This window comes from Leucoraja erinacea, chromosome 2, assembly GCF_028641065.1.
Source record: "Leucoraja erinacea ecotype New England chromosome 2, Leri_hhj_1, whole genome shotgun sequence".
Classification (NCBI taxonomy): domain Eukaryota; kingdom Metazoa; phylum Chordata; class Chondrichthyes; order Rajiformes; family Rajidae; genus Leucoraja; species Leucoraja erinaceus.
The window spans coordinates 22,396,777-22,421,298 of NC_073378.1; the positions used below are offsets into that span (position 1 = coordinate 22,396,777).

A 24,522-nucleotide genomic window follows, 5' to 3' on the forward strand; every position below is an offset into this window, starting at 1 on the left:
TCCATTACCACATTTCAAAAGCTCTTGGGTGGATTAGGGTGAAAAGCCTCTTTTAATATCCAAAACAAGTTCCTTTACTTCTAATTTCCATTCAAGGCTGGAACTTGCCAGGGCATGAATTGTGCAGATGTCATGTTATGACTAATTTGTGCCTCTGAATATGTTGACCATGCAACTTTCAATTAACCTGTGGGAACTGTAAACTCGATGAGCAGGTTTAGAGATTACTATCTCCTGTTTCTGGGCAGGTATGTTTTACATCTAGTGTCATAGAGTCATGGAGTGATATAGTGTGGAAACAGGCCCTTCAGTATACCTCTTGCCCACACCGGGCAACAATGTCCCACTTGCCTGCGCTTGATCTATATCACTCTAACCTGTCCTACCCATGCACCTGTCTAAATGTTTCTTAAACAATGGGATGGTCCCAGCCTCAACTACCTCCTCTGGCAGCCTTGTTTCACATACCCACCACCCGTTGTGTGAAAAAGTTACCCCTCGGAATCCTATTAATTTTTTTCCTGTCACCTTGAACCTATTCCTATATAGGAGCAAAGAGGTCCTTCTGCAGTTGTATAGGGCCCTAGTGAGACCACACCTGGAGTATTGTGTGCAGTTTTGGTCCCCTAATTTGAGGAAGGACATTCTTGCTATTGAGGAAGTGCAGCGTAGGTTTACAAGGTTAATTCGTGGGATGTTGGGACTGTCATATGCTGAGAGAATGGAACAGCAGGGCTTGTACACTCTGGAGTTTAGAAGGATGAGAGGGAAATCTTATATGTTTCTCATTGAAACATATAAGATTGTTAAGGGCTTGGGCACGCTAGAGGCAGGAAACATTTTCCCGATGTTGGGCGAGTCCAGAACCAGGGGCCACAGTTTAAGAATAAGGAGTAAGCCATTTAGAATGGAAACGAGGGAACACTTTTTCTCACAGAGAGTGGTGCGTCTGTGGAATTCTTTGCCTCAGAGGGTGGTGGAGGCAGGTTCTCTCAAGAGAGAGCTACATAGGACTCTTAAAAACAGCAGAGTCAGGGGATATGGGGAGAAGGCAGGAACGGGGTACTGATTGGGGATGATCAGCCATGATCACATTGGATGGCGGTGCTGGCTCGAAGGGCCAAATGCATCTATTGTCTATTGTATTGTCTATTGTGTATTCCCCTCCTCTAGGCAAAAGACTGTGCATCTACCAGATCTATTCCTCTCATGATTTTGTATAACCCTCTAGGATCTCCCCTCATCCTCCTGCGCTCCATGGAATAGAGACCCAGCGTACCTCACCCTCTAATCCTGGCAACATCCTCGTAAATGGGGGAGCCCTGCCTGAAATTCACAAGGTGCAAAGCTAAGGCGATATAGACACACACTGCGATGAATAGGAAGGTTAAAGAAGGCTATCACAGTGTAGGGTAAGTCCTTTAAAGCGGGGTGGGGGAGAAGGGGGCAGAAGGTGGGAGAAGGAGTGGAGACACTTTTAAGAAGCCAGACAACTTTTAATAAGACCGAGATACACAGCTGTGAATATTGGCGGGCATTTAACATTACCGGTCGGTTTTCCTTGGTTCTGAAAACTCGTGCGTATGTTTTTTTCCTCCAATGAGCCAATGAAAATGACCAGTCAGCAAAAGAGATGAACTAAAACTACCAATGGCTACCTCGACTAACCTACATCGACATGGCGACCCCACTACCACAGCACCTATGACTACAAAAGTATCGATTTTCTCCATGGCGACCAATTTGTGGTCACATGTTGAAAAATTTGCTGCGAACTGAGCAACTAGTTCCCAGAATGCGGGAACTCCTCGCGACCATGAAGGAGACTCACCAGAGACCATCAGCGAACATGTGGCGATCATGTGGAGATCACAGTTGCTGTGTGGAATGAGCTTCCAGTGGAAGTGGTGGAGGCAGGTTCATTGGTATCATTTAAAAATAAATTGGATAGGCATATGGATGAGAAGGGAATGGAGGGTTATGGTATGAGTGCAGGCAGGTGGGACTAAGGGGGAAAAAAAAAAATTTGTTCGGCACGGACTTGTAGGGCCGAGATGGCCTGTTTCCGTGCTGTAATTGTTATATTGTTATATGGTTATATATGGTTATGAGGCGAGCACAGTCTCCTGCACTCACCTAAAAAGCCACCTAAGTGGGACAGGCCCTTAAACCTTTTCTGAACCCTTCAAGCTTGACAATATTGGAGTACCTGTTTCACATTTCAGACCTTGGCTCATTAAGACAAAAAAAAAATGATGTAAAACTAGTAGATGCAATATTCAGACATTTTTCCAGTTAATCTACCATTTGCCTTCAAAGCACATTTGAATTGGCATGAGGGAACCTCCATGCTTGATGAATGTTTGCATGGTGGGACTGGTGTGGTAACTTTCATTGTTTGCAATGTTTACAGTACCTTTTCAATATGATATTGTTTGTGCTGGAGATTGGCTTGGGAGCACTGAAGATAATGCTGAATAGCAGGAAGAAAATGGCAAAATATCAAGGAAATTAAATAGAACCCAGTCATCTAAAGCTCTTTTGTGCTCATAACTATATTCAGCTAATCCATGCAGACCCTCTTGTGCTCATAACATTCCGGTCACTAATTAGTAGCAACAGCCTGCAATGCTTAGACACAGAATACTTTAAAATGATGAGAGGGATAGACAGAGTTGGCTTGGATAAGCTTTCCCCATTGAGAGTAGGGAAGATTCAAACAAGGGGACATGATTTGAGAATTAAGGGACAGAAGTTTAGGGGTAACATGAGGGGGAACTTCTTTACTCAGAGAGTGGTAGTTGTGTGGAATGAGCTTCCAGTGGAAGTGGTGGAGGCAGGTTCGGTTTTATCATTTAAAAATAAATTGGATAGGTATATGGGCGGGAAAGGAATGGAGGGTTATGGTCTGAGTGCAGGTAGATGGGACTAGGGGAGAATAAGTGTTCGGCACGGACTAGAAGGGCCGAGTTGGCCTGTTTCCGTGCTGTAATTGTTATATGGTTATATGGTTACATAATAAGGATAGTGCAGTATTTCACTTTAATTTACTTTCACTTGAGTTTAGCATTATGTATCCTTTATTGTCATTCAGACTTTTGAGTTTGAATGAAATTTCGTGCCTTGCAGTCATAAGATAGAATAAAATAACAAAACACACAATAAACACAGATTTAACATCCACCATACTGAGTCTACCAGGTCCTCCTCACTGTGATGGAAGGCAAAAGTCTTAAAGGCCTTGCCTCTTCCCTCCTTGTTCTCCCTCTGTGTTTAGACGATCCAGGCTTCCGATGTTGTGACCCCACCGGGTGATGGTAAGTCCCGTGGCTGAATCCGAGCTCCGCGAACGGGCCGGTTCAAACTCCACGGCCCGGGGGGTTCGAAGCTGCTGAAGCTGCAACACTCCAGTCCAAGCTGTCGTTGCGGGAGCTCCGGAGAACCGGTCACCAACCTGGGACTTGTGAGCTCCCGACGATGTCATCGATTGGGCCTGCGGCCAAGCCTCCGAGGCTCCGAAGTCGGGTCACTACCGCAGCCCCGAAATCGGCCAGCCTCACGATGGTAAGTCCTGGCTGGCTCTGCCTCCGGAGCCTTGAGGTCGGTCCCAGTTGGAGGCCGCCAGCTCCGCCAATAGGCCTCAGCGCAGACAGAGACAGAGATGGGGGATACAACAAGAAAAGGCCGCATTCCTCCGAAGGAAGAGACTAAAGCCTTGCGACACTCCACTCGCCACTGCCTGCCATTCTGAAAAGGACCCATTCACTCCTACTCTTTGCTTCCGGTCTGCCAACCAATTTTCTATCCATGTCAACACCCTACCCCCAATACCATGTGCTCTAATTTTAGTCACCAGTCTCCCATGCGGGACCTTAGCAAAGGCTTTCTGAAAGTTGAGAGGTTGATCATGGCGCAAATCAACTCCTACCTCGACAAAAACCTGGACCCACTGCAGTTCGCTTACCACCACAACAGATCAACGATGGATGCGATCTCGCTGGCCCTCCACTCCACTCTGGACCACTTGGTCAACAAAAACTCATATGTCAGGCTGTTGGTCATTGATTACAGCTCAGCATTTAATACAATCATCCCCTCCAAACTGGTTTCCAAACTTGCAGAACTGGGTCTCTGCGCATCCCTCTGTAATTGGATCGTTAACTTCCTCATTCACAGACCACAGTCTGTTCGTATTGGTGGAAATGTGTCAGCCTCGATAACAATCATCACGGGAGCACCTCAAGACTCGTGCTCAGCCCCCTGCTGTACTCACTCTATACTCATGACTGCGTAGCCAGTCACAGTGCGAACTCCATCATCAACTTTGCTGACGACACCACTGTTGTGGGACAGATCACTGATGGGGATGAGTCAGAGTATAGAAGAGAGATCGAGCAACTGTCCATATGGTGCCAGCGCAATAACCTGGCCCTCAACACAAGCAAAACCAAGGAACTGATTGTGGACTTTGGAAGGTGTAGGATGGGGACCCACAGTCCCGTTTATATCAACGGGTCGATGATTGAAAGGGTCAAGAGCTTCAAGTTCCTGGGCGTGCACATCTCTGAAGATCTTTTCGGCCCGAAACGTTGCCTATTTCCTTCGCTCCATAGATGCTGCTGCACCCGCTGAGTTTCTCCAGCTTTTCTGTGTACCTCTGAAGATCTTTCCTGGTCTGAGAACACTGATGCAATTATCAAGAAAGCACATCAACGCCTCTACTTCCTGAGCAGATTACGGAGAGTCAGTTTGTCAAGAAGGACTCTCTCTAACTTCTACAGGTGCACAGTCGAGAGCATGCTGACTGGTTACATTGTGGTTTTGTTCGGCAACTTGAACGCCCTGGAGAGGAAAAGACTACAAAAAGTAGTAAACACTGCCCAGTCCATCATCGGCTCTGACCTTCCTTCCATCGAGGGGATTTATCGCAGTCGCTGCCTCAAAAAGGCTGGTAGTATCATCAAAGACCCACACCATCTGGCCACACACTCATCTCCCTGCTACCTTCAGGTAGAAGGTGCAGGAGCCTGAAGACTGCAACGACCAGGTTCAGGAATAGCTACTTCCCCACAGCCATCAGGCTATTAAACCTGGCTCGGACAAAACTCTGAACATTAATAACCCATTATCTGTTATTTGCACTTTATCAGTTCATTTATTAATGTGTGTATATATTTATCTAATGGTATATGGACACACTGATCTGTTTTGTAGTCAATGCCTACTATGTTCTGTTGTGCTGAAGCAAAGCAAAAAAAGAATTTCATTGTCCTGTCAGGGACACATGGCAATAAACTCACTTGAACTTGAACTTGGTCTAGATACACTACATCCACTGGCACCTCTTCATCCATTTTACTTGTCACATCCTGAAAAAATTCCAGTTTAGTCAATCATGATTTCCCTTTCATAAATCCATGTTAACTTGGACTAATCCTTTTACTGCTATCCAAATACCCCATTATTACCTCTTTAATAATTGACTCCAGCATCTTTCCCACCACAGAAGTCAGGCTAACTGGTCTGTAATTCCCCATTTTCTCTCCTGCTCCTTTCTTGAAAAGTGGGATTACATTAGCTATCCTCCAATCCACAGGAACTGATCCTGAATCTATTGAGCATTGGACCAATGCGTCCACTATTTCTAGAGTCACCTCCCTGAGGACCCTGGGATGCAAACCATCAGGCCCAGGGGATTTATCATCCTTCAGTCTCATTAGCCTACCCAATACTATTTCTCGCCTAATGAAAATTTATTTCAGTTCCTCTACCCCTTTAGATCCTTTGTCCTCCAGTACATCTGGGAGATTGTTTGTGTCTAACTAAACCCCTTTCAGAAAAGGACTGATGTTTCATTAGCCTTCCACATTTCAAGCAACATCTTGAAGCTCTCCGCGCTAAAGTCTCGGCGCGGAACAACCTCTTGCGTTGCTTGGCTGGATAGTCATGGGGCGCCAGGACATCTACTCTCTGAACCAGTGTTCTTGCACTTGTGTACAGCGCCACTGAGTACACCGCCCCAGCATGGTGACGCACGCTCATACTAGCAAGCTAGACGCCATCCTCAACGACACCATACGGATCATCACCGGCTGCCTACGTCCTACTCCGATAGATCTTCTGCCGTGCTCGCATGTATCACACCCGCCAAGCTGTGTGGAGAGTATTTCACTCACAGGCTGGTGTGTAAGGCCCCATCGAACGACAAACATCCTTTGCACCACCTCGCCCAGGACTCACAGCAACTGGGACCCCAACGCCTGTCATCCCGTCGCCCCTTCTCCTGTCACGCAGCGACCATCTGTGGCTCCGGTTTCAACACACTAGGAGAATGGAGAACCAGCTGGGATCAGACTTCACGACCTCCGCAATTAACTGTTGCCACGAACACCACAGCCCCACCCGGCTCGGAGCTGCCCAGCAAAGAGTGGGTCGCTCTGAACCGGCTCCGTACAGGAGTCGGCTGGTTCAACGATAACATGCATCGCTGGGGGCTGCGTTCATCAGCAGCCTGCGTGTGTGGAGCAGACCAGCAAACAACGCAGCAGCACGCCATTTTCGACTATCCTCTGCCCCCCTGGTGGAGTGGTAGACCGTCAGCCCTCGTCAACAGCACATTGAACTGGCTACAGCACCTGGAGGGCGTTACATAACCTCTGTTGCGTCAAACGCAAGAAGATTTCCTGCTGCACCAGTGTCTGAGATTTCTGTGTTTCATACGCAAGAAGCCACATATCACCTGCAGTTTTGGTTTCCATTTATATACCACACTTGGCTTTCTTCCACTTTGACAAATAGGTTTGTAAATAGGAGAGCATGTAAATAGATTTATTTATTGAAATCATATTCTATGTTGCTCTTCCAGGGAGATACTAACTGCATTTCGTTGTCCCTGTAGTGTACACTGACAATGACAATTAAAGTTGAATCTGAATCTGAATCTGAAAAACTACACTTTTTTCCCACATTGCACTCGACTTGTTATCCTTCATGGACTCTAAGAAGATCACATGTAGGAAGATCACGTAGAAACATAGAAAATAGGTGCAGGAGTAGGCCATTCGGCCCTTCGAGCCTGCACCACCATTCAATATGATCATGGCTGATCATCCAACTCAGTATCCTGTACCTGCCTTCTCTCCATACCTCCTGATCCCTTTAGCCACAAGGGCCACATCTAACTCCCTCTTAAATATAGCCAATGAACTGGCCTCAACTACCTTCTGTGGCAGAGAATTCCAGAGATTCACCACTCTCTGTGTGAAAAATGTTTTTCTCATCTCGGTCCTAAAATATTTCCCCCTTATCCTTAAACTGTGACCCCTTGTTCTGGACTTCCCCAACATCGGGAACAATCTTCCTGCATCTAGCCTGTCCAACCTCTTATGAATTTTGTAAGTTTCTATAAGATCTTCTAAATTCTAGCGAGTACAAGCCGAGTCTATCCAGTCTTTCTTCATATGAAAGTCCTGACATCCCAGGAATCAGTCTGGTGAACCTTCTCTGTACTCGCTCTATGGCAAGAATGTCTTTCCTCAGATTAGGAGACCAAAACTGTACGCAATACTCCAGGTGTTGTCTCACCAAGACCCTGTACAACTGCAGTAGAACCTCCCTGCTCCTGTACTCAAATCCTTTTGCTATGAATGCTAACATACCATTCGCTTTCTTCACTGCCTGCTGCACCTGCATGCCTACTTTCAATGTACCATGACACCCAGGTCTCATTGCATCTCCCCTTTTCCTAATCGGCCACCATTCACATTGCGCTTCTGTCGAGCATCCTGAGATATTTTTTCTCCGCTGATGCAAGAGATCCAGATTAATTTAATCAACAAACACAGATTTAAATGGAGATCAAAATCAGGTACAAGGTAATTACGCGGCCAATTTGCCAGTATTCAGTTTGTGTTGTCAGACACAGTCAAGATCTATGGCTACCTCGGTTACATTTGCTGCAGATTTGAAATCGTGTACTGAGAATTCAAAACCTCTGTGGCATGTTTGTTTCCAAGAGTTTACCCCAACATTAGTGAAGGATCATCATACCAAAGACTCCAGATCAACACAAAAAGCTGGAGTAAAGGGGCTGTCCCACTTGGGCGACCTAATCCGCGAGATCTGGCGAGTTAGTCCTCGACTCATACATGCAGCATGGTCGACACGAGGTCCTAGGAGGTCTTTGTAAACTCTCCCTCATGCTCGAGAGTAGTCCCCATGTACTCGAGTGCCCGCAAGTAAAAAAGGTCACAATGGAAAATATCAATACTTTTTTTAATCGTAGGTTTAGTCGTAGTAGGTCGATACGTAGGTCGTAGGTAATCAAAGGTAGTCGAATGTAATTGAAAGTAGTCGTAGATAGGCTTCATCATAGTTGAAGGGATATCGAAGGAAATCGAAGGTCATTTTCACTCTCCAATTTTCCCGTAATTAGTCATAGCTAGTCGTAGCTAGTCGAAGCTAGTCTTCAACATAGTCGAAGGAGGTAGAAGGAGGTCTTCTACAGGTCTTCTAAAGGAGAGGGGGCGCTGTCCTGTACGTCTGCCAGTCCTGCAGCTGTCCGTTTTTTTTCGCTTTATTATCGGTAGCTAGGGTCTAATATTTTTACATGTGGGGGGGTGGGGGGCAGGAACGGGGAAACTGCTTTTTCAAGCCTACCTGGTCGGAGAGGCTCCCTTCCTCCGAGCAGCACCTTTGACCCGTCCTCGCGGCCTACCAGCGGGGCCTGGAGCAGCGTTTCCTGAGGGGACCTGGCCAGAACCTCGGCTTCGGCGGCGGCACAGCGCTGGACTGCTATCGCGGAGCGGGCGATGCCTTGCCCGGATCGCCGCCGCGCTGGGATCTGCCGATTGAAAATCGCGGAGCTGCGGGTCTGTGGAGCGGTCAGCCGTGGGCAGCGTCGGTGACTTTAACATCGGGAGCCTGGGATCTCTTGCCAGGATCGCCAGTGGTAGAGCTCCGTCCAGTGCGGCCTGTTGGCTTCGGAAGCCACGGTCTCCGGTAAGGAGGTGGCCGTTCCAGGCATCCCAAGCCGCTGAGAGGGTTCTCCCGACACCGGAGCACCATCACCCGGCGAGAGGGCCTGAAACATCGGGCCTCCATAGCGGCGACTGTGGAGGCCTCAATAGGCCCGACTATGGGTGGACAAGAGGATGGGGACTGGCCTTTGTGCCTTCCCTCACAGTGGGAACCACAGTGGGAACCATTGTGGGGGGATGTTTTTATGTTTTAATGTTAAACTTCTTCTTTAATGCTATGTTGTACTTTTATTAGTGTGCTGCAAGGACACCTGAAATTCCCCTGAAAAGGGGATTAATAAAGTATTTATTATTATTATTAGTCGAAGGAGATCTTCAACATGACATTTTTCAAACACTCCAAAACTCTTCTAAACTCGCCAATTAGGTCACCCAAGTGGAACAGCCCCTTTACTCAGCGAGACAGCTTTTTGTGTCTATCTGCATCTGCATCTGCAGTTTCATCTCACACATACAAAGACTCCTACTTACTCTTTTGCCAAATTTCACTCAAACATTAAATCTAGATTACTAGCTCAGCAATTTCTGGTAAAGAATTCCAACTTCGAATTTTTGATCTTGCAAAGAAATGTTGGTCGGCTGATTTTTTTCGTTCATCGGACATTAAAAAATTCAGTCACAAGAAGCCCAAGGTCCATCTTGGAGGTAGCAATGATTTTAAAAATATTTACTTTTCTATTAGTTGAGCACTCGTGTTAGTTTCTCAGTTCATTTAAGAGTTTAAGGGTTAATTATTTCCTCCTTAGGGTTTTCTGCTGGATCAAACAGGATTAATGCAAGTGAGTCAGCACCACTGCAATGCCGCATCACTGTGCTCCCTAACTTCAAAAGAGAGGTAGAATGGATAGATGCTGACAACCCAGTGGTATGAATATTGATTTCTCTAACTTCAAGCAATCTTTTCATCCCCTCTCTCCCCAACCCTCCTCCACCCTTTGTACATTGTATAAGTTTCACCGTCATCCTGGTGAATTTCATTGTCTGTATAACTCATTTGGACAATAGATAATAGGTGCAGGAGTAGGCCATTCGGCCCTTCGAGCCCATGATTCAATGTGATCATGGCTGATCATCCACAATCAGTACCCCGTTCCTGCCTTATCCCCATATCCCTTGACTCCGCAATCTTTAAGAGCTCCATATAACTCTCTCTTGAAAGCATCCAGAGAACCAGCCTCCACCGCCCTCAGAGGCAGAGAATTCCACAGATTCACAACCCTCTGTGTGAAAAGGTTTTTCATCAGGAACATGTTTCCTGCCTCTAGCATGTCCAATCCCTTAATTTCCTGTATTACTAAAACTCTGTTCTTGACCGCTTTTGGCGATCTGTGCTGCGATTTCTGAGAGAACGCCACCACCTATGGCCGTCATTTTTGGCCACCTCGCTCAGAGCCCCCCCTCCGCCGCATGTGTGCCGAGGATTTTTCCCGTCGATGAAATATGAGGGAGATATTAATGTTTTTACAAAATTCCCCATTCTCTCTGCTGCTCCTGCTGGTGGGATGGGGGAGGGACTATAAAACCAGGAAGTGGTGTGCCCCAATCAGTCTCCACAACATGGAGGTCTGAGCTCTGAATAACTGAACAAATGCCTACACAGCTGTGAGTAAGTACCCTTAATTTGGTTTGAAAAAGAAAATATGGTTATGGTTATTTTGAAGGAAAAAAGCACTGCCTGCAAATGGTTGTTTTGGGGGGTTTCTGGTTGTCTCCCCCCCCCCCCCCTCTCTCTCACCCTCTGCCCTCCCTTCCTCCCCCCCCATCCTCTCTCCTCCCCCCCTCCTCTCTCACCCCCGCCTCTCTCCCCCTCCTCCCCCTCCCTCCCGCCCCCTCTCCTCCCTCACCCCCCTCCTCTCTCCCCCCCTCTCCTCCTCTCCCCATCTCTCTCCTCTCCCCCCTCTCCTCTCTCCCCCCCTCTCCTCTCTCCCTTCCCCTCTCCTCTCCTCTCCTCCCCCCCCTTCCTCTCCCCTCCACTCTCCCCTCTCCACTCTCCTCTATCTCCTCTCTCCTCCCCTCCCTCTCCTCTACCCACCTCTCCTCTCCCCCCTCTCCTCTCTTCCCCCCCTCTCTCCTCTCTTCCCCCTCTCCTCCTCTGGTGTGCCTCTCCCCCCCTCTCCAGCCTCTCCCCCCCATCTCCCTCCCCCCTCTCCCTTCCCCCTCTCTCCTCTCCCTTAACGTCTGGTTTTCCCTCTCCTCGCCCCGTTCCTCCCCAACCCCCTTATTTTGAACTCTCCTCTCCCCCTCCCCCCCCTCTCCACTCTCCCCTCTTCACTCTCCCTCCTCCCTTCTGGTACCCTCCTCCCTCCCCCTCTCCTCTACCCCCTCTCCTCTCCCTCTCCCCCTCTCCTCTCCCTTCCCCCTCCTCCTCTTCCCCCCCCCCCTCCTCCCCTCCCTTCCCCTCCTCCCCTCACCCCCCTCCTCTCTCCCCCCTCTCCTCCTCTCCCCATCTCTCCTCTCCCCCTCTCCTCCTCTCTCCCCCCCTCTCCTCCCTCCTCTCTCCCCCTCTCCTCCCCTCCCCCCTCTCCACTCTCCCCTCTCCACTCTCCTATCTCCTCTCTCCTCCCCTCCCTCTCCTCTACCCCCCTCCTCCTCTCCCCCCTCTCCTCTTTCCCCCCTCTCCTCTCTCCTCGCTTCCCCTCTCCCTCTCTCCCCCCCATCTCCCTCCCCCCCCCCTCTCCCTTCCCCTCTCCCCCCTCTCCTCTCTCCCCCCCCTCTCCACTCTCCCCCTCTTCACTCTCCCCTCTCCTCCCTCTCCTCTACCCACCTCTCCTCTCCCTCTCTCCTCTCCCCCCCTCCCCCCCTCTCCTCTTCCCCCCCTCCTCACCTCCTCCTCCCCTCCCCCTCCCTCCTCCCTCCCCCTTCCCCCTCTCCCTCTCCCCCCCTCTCCTCTTCCCCCCTCTCCTTTTTCCCCCCCCTCTCCTCTTTCCCCCCCCTCCTCTCCCCCCCCCTCCTCTTCCCCCCCCCCTCTCCCTCTTCCTCCCTCCCCCCCCCCCCCCCCCCCCCCCCCTCCCCCTCCCCCCCCCCCTCCCCCCTCCTCTCCTCCTTCCCCTCCCCCCCCCTCTCCTCCCCCCCTCTCCTCTCCCCCCTCTCCTCCCTCCCCCCCTCTCCCCCTCCCCCCCCCTCTCCTCTCCTAACTCTCCTCCCCCCCTCTCTCCTCTGCCCCCCCTCTCCCCCCTCTCCTCTTCCCCCCCTCTCCCCCCCTCTCCTCTCCCCCTCTCCCTCTCCCCCTCTCCTCTCCCCCTCTCCTCTCTCTCCCCCCCTCCGTCTCCCCTCCCCCGCTCCTCTCTCCCCTCTTTCCTCTCCCTCCCCCCTCTCCTCTCCTCTCCCTCCTCCCCTCCATCCCCTCCCCCACCCTCCCTTCCCTAAACCCCCTCCCCTCCACACCCTTACCCTCCTTCCCTCCACCCTCCCCCATCCCTGCTCCCCACCTCACCGCCCTCTCAGCACCCCCTCTCTCTCCCCCCTCACTCTCACTCTCTCTCCTCCCCTCTCTCTCTGTCTCTGCCCCTTCTCTCTCTGCCCTCACTCTCTTATTCCCACCCCCTCTCTCTCTCTAGATGTGACTGCAAGTTGGGGGCTATGTGTCAGTAGATAGGGTTGTTATGGGGTAAAAGGAGCAAATTAATAATATTAATATAATATCAAGGGGGGTAATTAGCCTGAGTGCGGGGGGGGGGGGGGGGGCGGGGGTAGTTAGTGTGTGTGACGCTGCATGCTGCCTCCCCCCCCCCCCCCTCCCCCCACAACCGCACGTTGGGGGAACAGACCCAACGGGTCTGCACTTGGTCTAGTAATCTTATATTTTTCAACAAGATCGCCTCTCATCCTTCTAAATTACAGAGTGTACAAGCCGAGCCGCTCCATTCTATCAATATATGACAGTCCCACCATCCCGTGAATTAACCTCGTAACACCTAGCCCAGGGCAAACAATGGACTACTTCCTTGATCATCTTCAATTTTTTGCATTTCATTAACCTGTTTCTACATCTCTCGATGTCACCATCTATATCTCTTGTCTCCCTTTCCCATGACTCTACATCTGAAGAAGGATCTAGACCCGAAACGTCACCTATTCCTTTTCACCAGCGATGCTGTCTGACCCACTGAGCTACACCAGCTTTTTATGTCTATCTTCGGCAGGAGAATGGAGTTGAGAGGGGATGACAGATCAGCCATGATTGAATGGTGGAATTGACAAGATGGGCCAAATGGCCTAATTTTTCTCCTGTAACTTAAGACAATTGTGGATTGAATAATTTTATCTTGCAATTTAGAATGGAGTTGCACTCTGATTTCACATGACATTTTCCTTGCAGCAGAATGACATGCAATAACAAGTTTTAATTAGTTTGTCCAATCTGTCAATCTAACCTGAATATTCTTTTGTTTTGTTTGAGAGTGGAAAAAATAATGTCTGGATAATAAATAAATATTAATATTACTCATGTCTGTTTTTTTAACTTTCAGACCTTGCATAGCTTATTTAAATAAAGCAGCCAAGTTATCTCTGGGCACTCTCAATAATTTAATGCATGAAACGCTACAATTACATAAATTTGTGCAGAAAATCATGAAACGAATAGATCAGATAGATGCACAGTCTCTTGCTCAGAGTAGCGGAATCGAGGGCCAGAGGAAATAGGTTTGTGAAGGTGAAAAAAATTATTAGGAATCTGAGGGGTAGCCTTTTCACACAAATGGTGGTGGGTATTTGAAACAAGCTACCAGAGGAGGATGATGAGGCTGGGACTATCGCAACGTTTAAGAAACAGTTAGACAGGTACATGGATAGGACAGGTTTGGAGGGTTATGGGCCAAAAGCAGGTAGGTGTGACTAATGTAGCAGGTACATATTGGCCGGAGTGGGCAAGTTACATAGAAACATAGAAATTAGGTGCAGGAGTAGGCCATTCGGCCCTTGAAGCCTGCACCGCCATTCAATATGATCATGGCTGATCATCCAACTCAGTATCCTGTACCTGCCTTCTCTCCATACCCCCTGATCCCTTTAGCCACAAGGGCCACATCTAACTCCCTCTTAAATACAGCCAATGAACTGGCCTCAACTACATTATGTGGCACAGAATTCTAGAGATTCACCACTCTCTGTGTGAAAAATGTTTTTCACATCTCGGTCCTAAAAGATCTCCCCCTTATCCTTAAACTGTGACCCCTTATTCTGGACTTCCCCAACATCGGGAACAATCTTCCTGCATCTAGCCTGTCCAACAAGTTGGGTCCAAAGGCCTGTTTCAATGCTCTATGAATCTAATTTGCTGAAGATAAATGTGATTCCATTCAGAATAAAGTTTTTGGTTGTATTTATAGGATTGTGTCTTTAACATGAAACGGGAAGGGAAAAATTGTGACTAGGTATAGGTTCCTCATGCTAAATGAAAACAATCAGACTGGAGACTGGAGATAAGGGATCTCCCTACTCCTACTTCTTGATAGAACTTGACATTGTAAATTCTCCTGCATCTTCAACCACTGTTTGAGAATTTGTCAAATCTACTGTATCACTAATCCATTAATTGCCACTATTAGCAATTAGTCCTGTAAAGATTAATTTGGCATAACAATTTTAAGATGAATATCTTTACAGGTTATTAACATATTAGCTTTGTTAATCAATTGAATTGGAGTAATCTTTCATTTATCTTGTGTATGAAGGAGATGCTGGTTTAAACTAAAGATAGGCACAAAATGCTGGAGTAACTCAGCGGGACAGGCAGCATCCCTGGAGAGAAAGAATGTCTGAAACATAGAAACCTAGAAATTAGGTACAGGAGTAGGCCATTCGGCCCTTCGAGCCTGCACCGCCATTCAATATGATCATGGCTGATCATCCAACTCAGTATCCTGTACCTGCCTTCTCTCCATACCCCCTGATCCCTTTAACCACAAGGGCAACATCTAACTCCCTCTTAAATATAGCCAATGAACTGGCCTCAACTACCTTCTGTGGCAGAGAGTTCCAGAGATTCACCACTCTCTGTGTGAAAAATGTTTTTTTCATCTCGGTCCTAAAGGATTTCCCCCTTATCCTTAAAATGTGACCCCTTGTCCTGGACTTCCCCAACATCGGGAACAATCTTCCTGCATCTAGCCTGTCCAACCCCTTAAGAATGTTGTACGTTTCTATAAGATCCCCTCTCAATCTCCTAAATTCTAGAGAGTATAAACCAAGTCTATCCAGGCTTTCTTCATAAGACAGTCCTGACATCCCAGGAATCAGTCTGGTGAACCTTCTCTGCACTCCCTCTATGGCAATAATGTCCTTCCTCAGATTTGGAGACCAAAACTGTACGCAATACTCCAGGTGTGGTCTCACCAAGACCCTGTACAACTGCATTAGAACCTCCCTGCTCCTATACTCAAATCCTTTTGCAATGAAAGCTAACATACCATTCGCTTTCTTTACTGCCTGCTGCACCTGCATGCCTACCTTCAATGACTGGTGTACCATGACACCCAGGTCTCGCTGCATCTCCCCCTTTCCCAATCGGCCACCATTTAGATAATAGTCTGCTTTCCCGTTTTTGCCACCAAAATGGATAACCTCACATTTATCCACATTATACTGAAGAAGGGTCTCGACCCGAAATGTCACCCATTTCTTCTCTCCATGATTTTGTGTCTATCTTTCATTTATCTTCATCTGTTTTGGACACATTAGATTAAATATAGTCTGGCCTACATGTGACTCCAGATCCACAGTAATGCAGTTGACTCTCGACTGTTCTCTTAAATGTCTAGCAACTCATTTAGTTGTAACAAACCATTTAAAAATCACAAAGAAACAAATCAGGATGGATCATCCAGTATCAACCTGATTGGAGCTGCTTCTGGCAGGTCCTTCTGACCTTCTCATTGAACGAAGATTTGATAGTAATGGTGGGGTGAAGAATATGCTGGTACATACAATGGTAGATATTAAGTTGGAAGCAAAGCAATAGATCTACAATGTCCTGGGCTCTCATCTGCATCATGCTACATTAATATAAGTTATTAACATTGAACCCCACAACACCCAAGTCCAGACTTATTCTCAACAGTACTTTAAGCAGAAGATACAAGGAACTTCAGATGCTGGGATCTGCATTTCCACAAAGTTCTGGAGCAACTTTATAGGGCAGCAGCATTTGTGGAGGGAATGGCAGCATTTGGTATTTAAAACAGCTTCCGCAAGTGACGTAATTGTTGCAAAAAGACCCTTTTACCAATCTTGATAAAAAATCTGACCTCTCAGAATCTTGAAATCCGACAACAAGTAGTAGTCTCATGGGGGCCAACATGTCTCCTAATTTGAGGAATTGACGGAGGGCAGCGTAGGTTTACCAGGTCAATTCCTGGGATGGCGGGAATTGATGAAAGAATGGGTCGACTGGGCTTGCATTCGCTGGAATTTAGAAGGATGAGGCGGGATCTTATAGAAACATATAAAATTCTTAAAGGATTCTGAAAGAAAAATGTTTCCGATGTTGGGCGAGTCCAGAACCAGGGGTCACAGTTTAAGAATAAGTGTAGGCCATGTAGGACTGAAATGAGGAAAACTTCTTCACCCAGATAGTTGCGAATCTCTGGAAGTCTGTGCCGTAGAAAGCAGTCAGCCTGAAGAAGGGTCTGGACCCGAAATGTCGCCCATTCCTTTTCTCCAGAGATGCTGCCTCACTCATTGAGTTACTCCAACATTTTGTGCCTACCTTCGATTTAAACCAGCATCTCCAGTTCTTTCTTACACAGAAGGCAGTGGGGGACAATTCACTGGATGTATTCAAGAGAAAGTTAGATATAGCTTCTTAGGGCTAACTTAGGGGGGAAAATAGCATATGGGGAAAAAGCAGGAACAGGGTACTGATTCTGGATGATCAGCCATGATCATATTGAATGGCGGTGCTGACTTGAAAGGCGAAATAGCCTTCTGCACCTATTGTTTTTAATGTTTCTATGTCTCTATATTTCTTATTCATATCAGATAGTCTGGACTTGCAACTCAGATTGATAAAGGTTATTTGACATAATGAAAAGGCCATTTGGATAAAAAATATGCTGTTTTGTGGAAATGTCCCGCAGCATATGTTGCTGTCTCCTGAGAGATTACTGTCTCCTGAGTATATGATTAGAATGAACTTCAAAGTAAATGTCTATTTTACACTCAAGTTTTACTGTTGCAGACCTCGAAAACATTAACATATGGTTAAAGTGTTTTGATTATTGCTGACATTTCCAGTACCGTTATTACTGTAATATGGGATGTGTGCCTGTTCTACGGATTGCATGCTGCAGTTTTTATTACATGGCAGTGTGGGGAGTCTGGGATCCTGCAACCTGCTGGCTGCTTAGAACATAACCTTTTAAGTAGAGTTTAATTGAAGGTTAGCTTGCAGATAGAATCTCCTGCGTCAAACCATGGTTTCAAGGCTATGAACTGTTATGGGGCTCTTATGACATTTCACTGAGCTCACTGAACACAGAGGAACAGGTTTTAAAGTACGTTACCTCCAGCAACACATTCCAGGGTAAAAGAGACATCATCAATTGCAATGTCTGTGAAGTTATCTCCACCCACTTCAGCTTCAAATGCAACTCGAAATGGATGGTTGTTGGCAACCATTACGTTGGCGTATGTCCAGTCATTCCCCTTGTTCCCGGACACTGACCACATCAGGAAGGCTATTCCAGACTCTCCTATTGTATACACCTGTAAGAAAAAAATTTAACCCAAAATGTAGGTGGACAGTAGAATGGATCTTCTCATATTTCATGCACCAAACACAAGGTGCTGGAGGAACTAAGCGGTTCAGGCAGCATCTGAGGAGGGAATGGACAGCTGACAATTCATGGTTGGGATCCTTCTTCAATCAGAAACATAGCCTCTTCATTCCCTCCATAGATGCTGCCCGATCTGCTGAGTTCCTCCAGATCTTTCTGAATTATTCACATTTTAAACATCTGCAATTTGTATGCCTGTTCTCATATTTCTTATTAGGGTCAATGATTTACACAATGTTTTCCTCTCCAATTCAAAAGAGCCGCCCGTCTCACCCTTTGGGAATTAGTTGGGGATTTGAACACTCTTAGAGTCTTACAGAAACAAGACATAGAAATTAGGTGCAGGAGTAGGCTATTCGGCCCTTCGAGCCTGCACCGCCATTCAATATGATCATTGGCTGATCATCCAACTCAGTATCCTGTACCTGCCTTCTCTCCATACCCCCTGATCCCTTTTGCCACAAGGGTCACATCTAACTCCCTCTTAAATATAGCCAATGAACTGGCCTCAACTACCTTCTGTGGCAGAGTTCCAGAGATTCACCACTCTCTGTGTGAAAAATGTTGTTCTCATCTCGGTTCTAAAGGATTTCCCCTCTATCCTTAAGCTGTGACCTCTTGCCCTGGACTTCCCCAACATCGGGAACAATCTTCCTGCATCTAGCCTGTCCAATCCCTTAAGAATTTTGTAAGTTTCTATAAGATCCCCCCTCAATCTCCTAAATTCTAGCGAGTACAATCCGAGTCTATCCAGTCTTTCTTCATATGAAAGTCCTGACATCCCAAGAATCAGTCTGGTGAACCGTCTCTGCACTCCCTCTATGGCAATAATGTCCTTCCTCAGATTTGGAGACCAAAACTGTACGCAATACTCCAGGTGTGGTCTCACCAAGACCCTGTACAACTGCAGCAGAACCTCCCTGCTCCTATACTCAAATCCTTTTGCTATGAATGCCAACATACCATTTGCTTTCTTCACTGCCTGCTGCACCTGCATGCCTACTTTCAATGACTGGTGTACCATGACACCCAGGTCTCGTTGCGCTTCCTGTTTTCCTAATCGGCCACCATTTAGATAATATGCCCCTGTCCCACTACAGGCGACTAGGCTATCGTCACATGGTCGCCGTGGTGTCGCCTATATGGCCGTGAGTCGTCTCCTCAGTCGACCAAAGAATCGTAGTGTTTTTCTGCTTACCGCTTGATTTTGAAATGTTCAAAACTTTTCGGCGCCAGTTGGCTTGAAGCCAATGAGCGTAGCTTGACTTCTCCTGACGTAGGTGCTGTCATAGGTTGTCGCCAGGCTAATGTAGGTTGTCGGTGGTGCTGCCTTCAGTGAATTCCATTGGTAACTACCTATGCCAACCGGTGACAAGTACCGGCGACTGAATTGTCTTACCTTGTCGTAACTTGTTGCAGGTGGACATAGGCCCAACTTGCCCACATCGACTAACATGTCCCATCTACACTAGTCCCAACTGCCTGCATAAACCTGTCCTATCTATGTACCTGTCTAAATGTTTTTTAAACATTGCGATAATACCTACCTCAACTACTTCCTCCGGCAGCTTGTTCTATAACCTTACCACTCTCTGTGTGGAAAAAGTTACCCTCCGGTTCTTATTAAATCTTTCCCCCCACCTTAAACCTATGTCCTCTGGTTCTCGATTCCACTACTCTGGGCAAGGAACTTTGCGCGTCTACCTGATCTATTCCTCTAATCATTTTGTACACATTTTAATACATAATGGTAGCGCTTTAACTTTTAAATCACCCGTCATCTTCCTGTGCTCCAAGGATTAGTGTCCCTGCCTGCTCAACCTCTCTCTATAGCTCAGGCCCTCGGGTCCTGGCAACATCTTTGTAAATCTTCTCTGCACCCTTTCAAGCTTGACAACGTCTTTCCTATAAGATGGTGCCCAAAACTGAACACAATACTCTAAATGCGGCCTCACAAATGTCTTATACAACTGCAACATAACCTCCCAACTTCTATACTCAATGCTCTGACTGATGAAGGCCAATGTGCCAAAAGCCTTTTTGACCACCCTATCTACCTGAGATGCCACTTTCAATGATCCTCTGGATCCCTCTGCTCTACAACACTCCCCAAAGCCCTAACATTTACTGTGTAGGTTCTGCCCATGCTATTGTTCCTAAAATGCAACACCTCACATTTTTTCTGTATTAAATTCCAACTTTTCATTTAGCTTTTCTGTCAACGTATAGAAAGGCAGTCTCCAAGAATTTTTACAAACCGGATTTCTAAACAAAGCTAATAGAAATTAAATTCCAAAATTGGAAAAATCTATTTTTAATAAGGTCTCCATTGACAGGTGCACAGGTCAGCAAAATAGAGTTCAGCGTATCTTGTTTTAGCACACAAACTTGCTCACATTTTGTCGCAAAAGATAACTACTTATTAAATGCAAAGTAAACAGTTCCAAGGCTTCCGAGAATAGACTTTCAAATGTATTCATATTTTAAATTGTAATGATATGAGTTGTAAATGTTGATACCTATTTGTTATAAGCAAGGGCTTATAAAATCTATCCTTGGGTCTTGTTGTGATTTCTTTTAATAGCTTTGGAGCAGAATTTGTCTTTGATTATACCCCAACACAGCAGGGTAATAACCTTATTTCTCAGTGGTGACAGCAATCCTTGGATAGTCTGGTCTGGAAAGCAACTGTTCTAAATAGGTCAAACATGCAACGTAAAATCTTCTTTGTTTTAAAATTCATCCTGAATCTCATCAGGTTGGGTCAGGAATAAAGCTGGTCATTGGCGCGTTATTTAGAGGCACTGTGTCCGATGGTGTAGGCAGCAGTATTAAACATTTTCTTCTTCCATGTTAAGCTAGTCTATACCTTGCTTCATATGCATAACTTGGAAAGTGAGGGAATGAGCTTTTATTAATTTAAATCACTTGGGAAAAAATGCACAGGAGCTGGGACAGATTAATGGATGCCGCAGGCACTAATTCACCAGAGTGTGAAAATAATATACTGTCTCTGCCACAGATAACTCTAATACAAATATCAGGGACCTTGGCTACTGATTAATGTTAATTGGCACATACCAGAAAGTACTAATTGCAATGGAGAACTGATATCATTGTATGTAATATTTCAGAACACAGAGGAAAATGACACAAATGTATAACAGGACACCTCACAGAGCAGAAGAAATAGAGATACTGCAGACCATTCGGCCTCTGTGGCATCTCTGCCATTCTGAATATTATTGCAGATATTTTACCTCCTCGCCTCTTTCATGCCTGAACCCTGATTTCACTAATATTGGAAAAAAAGCTATCAACCACTGATTTGAATATACTCAGCAATTGAACGTCAGATGTTGTAGAGAAAATTCCAAAAAATTGCTACTCTTTAGTTGAAGCACTTTATTCTCTATCCTGACTGACTGACTTTATTTTCTGAATTTGATTCATGGTTCTAAAAAATACTATTAGGTAAAATGCCAACTCCGTATCTACGCAATTAAGCTCCCTTTCTGTATGTTTCAATAAGACCATCTATCATTCATCTAATGCAACGAAGAATAGCGTCAGTCTGTTAAATCTCTCATCACAGAACAAAGATGCCGTCCCACAAATGAACCTTCACTACACTTCCTGTATTGAAAGCATACAATATACACATTTTATATGTATATTAAAATCAAATGGGTAATCAGAGAGAAGGTTGAGCACATTTAAACCCCTTTTTCACGGGGCGACTTGACGCAAGAGGTAACCAGAGTTTAACATCGTGGGAACCTCATGCGATAATAGTACGGCATTCGTGGACCACCGTGGACCACCGTGGCGCTAACGGCAGGTAATCGTGTAACTTGGGTACTCGGGAGAAAATTCAAGCAAGCTTGAATTTCTCCAAGAGTGACTTGTACACTTGTGGTTGAGCATTGCAACATTTTATGAACGTAGTGGCCAGTGCGATATCCGTAGTAACTCTTGCGGTTACCGTGGGAACTCCTGCGAACGGTAAACCCGGAAGCTGGACAGAGGGGACAGAAGGTGAGTAAAAAAGGTGGTCTCAATGTCGCCAATGGGAACATGTGTCCATCGAGGACGTCCCACCTCATTGTCATTGTTGGAGAATCTTTTTAACAGGAACAAGCAGAGATGGCTCCCAGAAAAGCTCAAAGAAAGGGGGTAAAGCGTGTCAGAAAGGTTTTTGCCATGCAGGAGAATGAGAAGGAGATGCAGCAAGACAGACAGGTGGAGAGGCAACAGGAGATGCCAGAGATAACACTGCCTGTGGGCTCCTTGGAGCAGGGAGAGGGTGAGCAAGGTGGATTTCAGATTACCTCCCCGGTAGCCGTTGTAGGAATAGCCTCCACAGACGCTTATGTAAAGGGAAGATGGCAGAAGGTAAGGCCATATAACTTCTCCAGGGAACAAGAGGGGGAACTTGTAGAATGGTACCAATTTAACGAGATTCTCTATGATAAATCCAGAGAGGATTATAGAAACGGAGAGAAAACGGAACCTGCTGGAGACGAAGGCTGCGGAGTATCCCGGGTGCTCATGTGAGTATATATAACGATATATCAGTCCATCAACAGGAGAACCATTTAATGTTATCCAAGATTTAAAAACATGCAATGCTATAGATGTAAAAGTGCTGTTTTTGCAGTTAACTTAAACTTCTCTTATAAGTCTGTCTATGCCCTGCAGCTGCAAAGTAAAAAAGTCACAAACAGCTTTTACACCCTCTGTGTTTGAGGTTGGAATCATGTCTCTAAGAGCCATAAAATAAATTATGACATCATTTGTGCCACGTGATGATTTAATTACACTTGACAGTTTACAATGCTCATTCAAGATTTAACGGGAAAGCTCGGGAGACGGACAAGTCACTCGCACAAATAACAGAAATGCCGAGTACCGTGGGAACTCTTTGTCTACCCCCCCGTTATATCGTATAATATCGTGCTAGACCACGACCACTTCAGTCTGGTCACATCTTGCATCGTCGCCCCATGAAACAGCCCCATTAGACTCAAAGGGCTGATTTATGGTTGGAGACAGAGATTGTAGTAAGGTCTTAAATAAATACTTTTCACTGTGTTCACTAAAGAGAAGATCATCGTAGAGCCGTAGAAACAGACCCCTTGGTCCAACTCCCCCACACTGACCAATATGTCCCATCTACACTAGTCCAACCAGCCTGCATTTTTCTCATATCCCTCAAAACCTACCCTATCCATGTACCTATCTACATTTTCCTTAAACGTTGCGCTAGTATCTGCCTCAACAACCTCTTCTGGCAGCTCGTTCCATACACCCACCGCTCTTTGTGTAAAAAATTCTACTTCTCAGGTTCTATTAAATCTTCCCCCCTCTCCACCCCCTCACCTTAAAAAGGTAGTTGGAGAATTTACGGAGGGGAATGGTGAAATTCTGGAATGATGCCATTGAAAAGTGAATGTAATAAATGTCCTAGCTGGCTGAAAGGACGATTAATCCCCATACATGTATTGTTGGTAGCAATGGGAAGCAAAAAGGAGGAGATTGCTGAGAAATTAATAAAGACTATTATGTCTTCAGTGAAGAGTCCAATTAATTGTAAGACAGGAAATGCTGTAAATTTTGTTCAAGAAGGGCAGCAAGGATAAGCCCAGTTAATGTCTAATGCCTATGGTCGAGAAGCTGTTAGAAAACATTCTGAGAGTAAGGATTCATCTACACTTGTAAAAGCAGGATTAATCAGAGTGTCCGTGTGATTTCGTCTGATGAGGAGGAGGGGGGAAGATTCTGCCTAATCAATTTGATAGAATTTGTCAACGAGGAAGCTGGGTGCTTCATGAGTACAATATAATTGATGTAGTCTACATGGATTTCAGTAAAGGCTTTGGAAAGGTCACACATAGAGGACTAGTCCGGAAGGTTAGAGCCTGAAATCCAGGGCGTGTTGGTTAAATGGATCTGAACAGATTTGGTTGCAGGAGGCAGAGGGTTGTGGTGGGTTTTCTTGGTCATAACTTCAATGTAATTGGTCCAGGATAAATTGTTGGTGATAGTAACGCTGAGGAACTTGAAGCTTTCGACCATCTTCACTTTGGCATCACTGCAATAAGTTTTGTGCCTTAATGCGAGAAGCATTTGTAATAAGGTGGATTGATTGAATGTGCAGTTAGTAGTTAAGGAATATGATATGATTGGAATTACAGAGACATGGCTCCAGGGTGACCGAAGGCTGTGCGCTAAACATGCGGGGTATTCAATATTCAGGAAGGATAGACAGAAATGAAGAGGAGGTGGGGTGGCTGTTTAAAGAGGAGATTAATGCAATAGCAAGGAGAGACATTAGCTTGGATGCCGTTGAAACTGTATGGGTAGAACAGCAAAATAGTAATCTTGAATGTATACGGGATGTTTTTTAAACAATATGTAGAAGAAACGATTGGCAGTCAGGCCATCCTAGACTGGATATTGAGTAATCAGGAAGGATTAGTTAGTGATCTTGTTGTACAGAGCCGCTTGGGCAACAGTGACAATGATATGGTGGGATTCTACATGGGGATAGAAAGTGACATGGTTAAATCAGAGACTAGGGTCCTGAAATCAAAGAAAGGAGACTTTGAAGGTATGAGATGGGAATTTGTTAGGATAGACAGGCAAATTATACTTAAAGGGTTGACGGTGGAGTTGCAATGGCAAAGATTTAAAGACCGCATGGA

At 46.1% G+C, this 24,522-nt stretch overlaps 1 protein-coding gene across 1 annotated transcript in view; it reads right to left on the bottom strand.

Annotated features, from left to right (window-relative positions):
• Positions 1-24,522, bottom strand: part of malrd1 (MAM and LDL receptor class A domain containing 1) — a 312,060-nt gene that overhangs the window by 50,051 nt on the left and 237,487 nt on the right. Inside the window, exon 26 of the mRNA XM_055652737.1 lies at positions 17,543-17,744. Coding sequence (XP_055508712.1) covers positions 17,543-17,744 — 202 coding nt within the window. The remainder of the gene's footprint in view (positions 1-17,542; positions 17,745-24,522) is intronic.